The 6,531-nt window shown below is 28.7% G+C and overlaps 1 protein-coding gene across 1 annotated transcript in view; it reads left to right on the top strand.

Annotated features, from left to right (window-relative positions):
• The first annotated feature begins 845 nt into the window (after positions 1–845).
• The window catches only part of LOC143252763 (mitofusin-2-like), a 53,531-nt gene continuing 47,845 nt past the window's right edge, over positions 846–6,531 (top strand). Inside the window, exons 1-2 of the mRNA XM_076505415.1 lie at positions 846–1,447; positions 4,545–4,707. Of these exons, the coding sequence (XP_076361530.1) occupies positions 1,410–1,447; positions 4,545–4,707 (201 nt within the window). The 5' untranslated portion in view covers positions 846–1,409. The remainder of the gene's footprint in view (positions 1,448–4,544; positions 4,708–6,531) is intronic.

Genomic DNA, 6,531 nt, shown 5'->3' with positions numbered 1-6,531 from the left:
ACAAACAAACCCGACAATATGTGAATATTATATACCCTTTTGTTAACCTCAAGATGACCAAAGAAGGTCAAAACGTTGTTCTCTACTTTATTTTAACAAAAGTTTTAATATCCATAATAGCCGTGTTGAGAAACAAAGTTATTTATTGTAACAACTACTCGACACAGTATTTTGTTCACGTATTCTTATAACGACAGTATTTGTGTTTTGGTTTTTCTTATATGTCATAGCAGATATGTTTATGCGTATGTGCGTCAGTCTTGGCAGAGAAAACTACAGTATACATGACTAAAATAAAATTATTTTCTTCGTTAAGTAATTAAAATACATTTTTTTTTTTCATAACTGTTAAGGTTTATTTGTAAACACATTTTGAAGTTTGTTATTGTAGATTAGAAAGTATCAGCGTCTTTTTCAATTAAAGACATACGGTTAACATTTTGAAAGAGGTCAACAGGACACCAGATTGTTTTATTTATTTGTTTGCCGTTAAGCACAAAGATACACAACAGGCTAACAGTGTTGTTTCTACCAGAGGTCTCAAAACTCGTCTTTAGCGTTATAAGTCCGAGAGTTGATATTAAATATCTTTTCTGTATTTCTTCCTTGTTTAACTTTTATTATTCATTTACCCCCTGAAAGAAAAATGCTTCATTGTTTCATGACTGTCGACATTAAGGCAAACTGTTACAACTGTCCCTTTAGTAAGCTATTGTAACGTAGTAAACTTACAATTATTACTATTATTTTCATTTGGAGTCTGTCATATTTTAGCAGCTCCTGACCTACTAGGTTTAATATATTTTAAAGTGTATAATCACAAGCTGAGGCATCCGTCCAACGTCTGAGGATATAAGGATTGAACTAATAAATTAAATGAAAAAATATATTTATTTCACAACTACTTTGTTTCATACAAACATTACTCTACGTTACAGAAATGGTGTTACAATTATTTTACTTTGTTCTACTTTATTACTTTTTCTAATCCCTCTTTAAAACCTAGACGTTTGTTGATATTCTGAGTGTTTCTTGATAGACCTGGGTTAAACATAAAGGTATTTCGTGGTGACCGTATTCTTTAACACCAAAGAGAACTGACCATGTGGAAAACAAGGATTTTTTAAATGTAGCTTTGCGTGTTAAGGGTCTGACCTTGTGAGCTGATTGCCATTTTCTTCTGGCAAAAATGTGAATGTTTGACATTTTTAATGAAAAAAAAACAACAGAAATTTTCCAAAAAAAAACTTGAAAAATGTCAAGAAGAAAACTCAATATAATTATTTCATAAATAAAATTGGCTCCAAAGCTGTAGAATCATTAACTAAACAAATTTATCTTTGCTATTGTAGTGATACAAGTTCAATAAGGTCAGATACTAATTACCTTGTGACATACTGCTTAGTCCAATGTATCATCCTGTCGAGGTTGATTCAGAGATCACAAAGTAGGTCGTGAACAAACAAAAACAATTGTTTTTTGTTTTGTTTTTTACTTTTATGAATATAGATATGTAAAGTGGAATAGGAGGACATATATGTGCATAGCTTTGTGTATACTGGAACACGTCAGAATGTGGTCATTGATGTGATTCATAAATGACTGTGAATTTTAAATGGCAATAAATGGATGTGCATTTCATATGTGAGTTCTTTTTAGATGTAGATTTGTTACATATATATATATATATATGTATGTATTTTTTTCTCATTGAAATAATGTGCCAGAAATATAAACTAGTTTGACCTAGATTATGCAGGATCATGAGACAGTTCAAAGGGACATTAGATAATTCAGTTAATTGAGGTAACCCTTCATCTAAAAGAGAGATAAAAATTTAAAGTATTAAAACCAAACTAAATGTATCCAGTCATATTCAAACACCTATTTAACAAAAATTATGAACAAAATCAAATTTAGCAATACAAACTACTTTATCAGGTAAACCATTCCACTCTGGCTGAAAAATTATATATTTTGCTGAGCAACGAGTCTTATCTACAACTTTCACACTTTTTCTTCCTAATATATAGTATTTGAGTTTTAATTTATGTTCTTTCATGTGATTGTTTTGTCACCTGTAATTCTTCTTTCCTAGAGATAGAACAAGTCCAAAACTTAACATCTTTCTGCCTAGATATATATATATATATATGTATTTTATATTAGGCATTATCTAAGTAGTAACCTTTTTCTGAACTTTTCAAACTTCTTTATCTTTTCTGTAGTACATGAACTAAACCTGTTGACAATTTTCCAAATGAAGCTTGATGATAGTTATATATACAACTACCACCTTATTTTTTAATTAGAATAGAAAAGGGACTTCTAGGATTTAATTTCCATAAATAGATTCCAGAATTTTATTTGTTTTTGCACAACTAAATATTTAGCTTAAGATTTCAAGCAGTGCTCAATGTTAATGGTTGTCAGATTGCCAAAGAAGAATGAAAATTTGCTTGGGATAACTGAATTTACTTATGTATTTCAATCATAAGTGTAAATAAAATCATCAATGTAATATTCGTTCTTATTAATAATAAGTTAAATAAATCAATCTAGAGCAAAATTTACAAAGAATAAGCTTCAGTTTGTTATTTTCATTGTTGAGGCATTATGTATTTACTTCTGTATTGGCTCCGTTTTCTACAAGGTAGTGTACGTTAGGGACATTATAAAAATGTGCAGTTTTAGTTTTTGGGAACATATTGCACAATTTTGTTTTAACCAATTATTTGTATTCTTCATATCTTGTGAAGAGTTCACAATATGGCTAACTGATCACACACTTCTATGAACTTGCTGCTTAAGTATTTTTAAAATACAATGAATTGAATGATTTAGAACAAAAATATAAATCAGAAATTCTTGAAAGCAAGAAATATGAGGAGAGGTTGGAAAAGTGTTTATTGAGACTTGTAAAGATAAACATTATTAATTTAAAGTTTACAGTTAATAGTGTAGGAGTTGAACTAAAGTAGTTTTTGATGTTACCAACTAAACATTCATAACTTTTGTAACTAGAAACATTCTCTTGTCGGTTTTAGCACAATCCTCATGCAAAGGCTCATTAAGTTATCTATTTGCTTTTAAAAACTAGTGCTGTATTAAAGAATCAGTAAAGAAAGAACAAAATTCTAAGTTGTTGAGTGGCCAAGTACATTTTAAATTTATAACCTTCAGGAAACTGAGAACAAGTTTCAAGTAAATGAAATTTACCTCTCATTTGCGTGAATGGACAAGTACATTCTCACATAAATGTCAAATTCTGTAAGACTTTTACAAGAAAACACATCTATGTTCTTCCATCCACCATTAACATGGTTTTCTCACATAAAAGATATTATAGTGCTTCAAAAATTTACATACACCATTGTACAGTTCTTTGTATTAACTTATTTTATAATGAGGCCTAATCACTAAGACATTCAAGGCTCTTTTAAATAATAGCAAATTATACTAAATACAGTTTTTATTACCTTCTTAGAATTCTCACTGACTGCAGATACAATTGTTCAAAAACTATCCATACTTATTATTCTAAACAGGGAAGTGCTTATGTATTATCAGTCACAGCCTTTTGTTATTAAGCCAATTTATTATTCATTTTGTGACTTTTTTCTTATCTCTCTTGTGAGCAAACAATCTGTGTATTAATTCTACATGAAATGTATATAGATGCATATTAACATCTTGTATAAGGAAATCTATTATATCATAGTATAACTACAATGCAAAACAAGCTGCTGTCAAAATCAGTTGATTTCCTGAAATGTCATAAGTGTAAAAAATAAGGTTTTGTTGGTTTCAGTTATCAGTCATAGAGCATTTCCTTTAGTTTAATCATTTTTAACTTAGATATATGGTATACACTAATACCATTTATGGTAAATATGCTCATGAGTAGTTTCAAACATAAGTATTTGCAAACTTCTAATGAAACAAGCTTATCCATAAGAACTGGGTGTTTAATTGATAAAAGTACTTATCTGTGAGCATCGAGTAGTTTCACATATAATAATTTATTGTACGAAAATTATTTCCACTTGGTAGACACAGCAGATATCCTGATATGGCTTTGCTACAAACACACACTTTATTATTTTTAATTCAAGTTTTTGCAGCTTAGTCAATTAATTTCACAATTCTTGAGATTGACAAACTAATCAAAATGAGGTTTTTCTGGTTATTACTGTTTTTGATTATCCCATTTATCCACAAAGTGTGCATTTATTATTGGATAGTGACTCAGTTGTTGAAACAAGTAGGGTGTAAGCCAGCAAGAAATAGTAATAAAGTGTGTGTGTATAACTCATGATAATGACTTGGCTTTTGCCACATGTAAATTTGGGTCTAATCAGAAAGATTAAGTTCTTGTATATAAAACACAATAGTTACTTAACTGTTGACACATGTGAAGTCAGGTCTAAACTAGTAAGAAATATTAATTATGTTTATATGAGACAGGGTAATGATTAAAGAGTTATGAAAAGTTAAGTGTAACATAAGCCAATAACAAATTAATGTATTCTTGTTATCTTTAGGACAAGTAATGGTAAGAGCACAGTGATTAATGCCTTCCTGCAGGATAAGATCCTGCCTAGTGGCCTAGGTCATACCACAAACTGTTTCTTACAAGTTGAAGGAGGTGATACCCAAGAACCCTATCTACTAACAGAAGATTCTAATGATCCTCAGAATGTACAGGTATGCAAGTTTTGAAGCATTGTATTTGAGAATATCCACTTAAAAAGTAACTTATATGAACAACCCAGTAGTAATATACAGTGTATTGAATTATTCTTAACAAATATAACATTTGTTTTTTTTATAAATATGGGCTTTCTGTTTTAATACTCTTATTAAATATGTATTGGGCATTTTAGTATTTACATGATTATTACTTACTGGTAGTAGAATGTATTATATTTTAAGATTTTTAAGAAACTTTTTTTATGTATGGGTCTCCTCTATCCAGATGGTAAAATTTCTTGGTTGAATTAAAGACATTTTAGGAAATAAGTTTGTAGTCTATCTTCCACACACCATTTTAGAGAATACTTCAGAGTTGAAGTTTACTTAATTAAAAATAAGTTTAATTGTTTATATAATTATTCTTAAAATCAGCACCAAATTAAAACATTGGTGTTCATGAGTTATGGCTGAGCACAATATTGCATAGAAAAATCCCCATAATAAAAAAAAACATTAAAATAGTTCCAGTTTGAAACTTTTAACTTCAATACAAGTGTAGTTTTTCAAATTTAGCTTATTTTAACAGGTTTTAACCTGTTGTTATGGTATGATGTAGTTGTTTATTTTTCAGCTTTTAAATGTCTGAGGCTAGTGACCTAAACACATAATGAAAACTTGAAGAAACAATGTTTGTTGAAGAATTTTCACTGAATTTACAGTCCAAATTTTTTGAAAGCTTGTGTTATCATTTAATACTTCATTTGAATTATGACTTTACAATATAATAGTGGAGAAAATGTTTTTAATGGAGCAAGATAAAGTAGGCATAGTTAGGTCATTCTTCATTTGACAGTAACATGTTTAATGTATATTAGGCCTTATTGGCTGAAATAACTGCATTATTAGGTGAAGAAAATCACAAACAGGTAAAAAATATATAAAATGGGTTTAAAAGTTATTACATACAATAAATTAAAACATTCTAATTAATAAATCAAATAAAGTTGCTGCTTATAATTTTGATACATAAAAAGGTTATTCTTGTCGTACTCTGTTGATTGTAAGTGCATTGAAACTTTATAATAGTTCTTAAAACAAAGAAATTGTAGATCCAGAGACCCAAGAATTTAATTGGAAAAGTTTTACAAGAATTTAGGGAAATAAATCTGTAATTGAAATCTACAACAAAGGAAGGTAAATATTTTTAATTTTCATCAAAAAATATATATTACAGTTAAATATATAACTTCCCAAAACTACATATTCATACAAATGTCACATATAAAAAAATATTTTATTACTGAAACTACATAATCTGAAGAAAAATCTCATTTTAAACAAATGCATACAGCAGGTTTCATTGTTGTTTTTACAATGCAATAAAAGAAATTTTACCCCATTTGCATAATAGTGATACATTGAGAAAGTGCCTCAAAATATTTTTCTAAGTATGCTGGCTTAGAGTATATGATTTATTTACAAGGTAAGAATTGTTTTTGATTAGATACTAGTGCCTAGTTTCATCAGTATGCTTTGTTTCAGTTTGTTTAGAAAGTTTATTTCAAATATTTATATTTGGATATTTACAGATACAACTTTAGTTTTCTTGATTGTTTAAAAAAATTGTATTTAAGTACTTGTACAATTTTAAATTGTTTTGCAGTTTTGGATACCATAAGTATGTTTTACTTCCTTTGTTTCTAGTCAGTTGCTCAGTTGGCACATGCCTTAAACAGTGAAAAACTGGGAGACAGTACTTTGGTATGCATCTTATGTCCAAAAGAAAAATATCACCTTCTAAGAGATGACGTAGTATTAGTTGACAGGTGAAATAAT

Source organism: Tachypleus tridentatus, chromosome 1 (assembly GCF_004210375.1).
Source record: "Tachypleus tridentatus isolate NWPU-2018 chromosome 1, ASM421037v1, whole genome shotgun sequence".
Taxonomy (NCBI): domain Eukaryota; kingdom Metazoa; phylum Arthropoda; class Merostomata; order Xiphosura; family Limulidae; genus Tachypleus; species Tachypleus tridentatus.
This window is presented reverse-complemented; position numbering and strand designations above follow the sequence as displayed.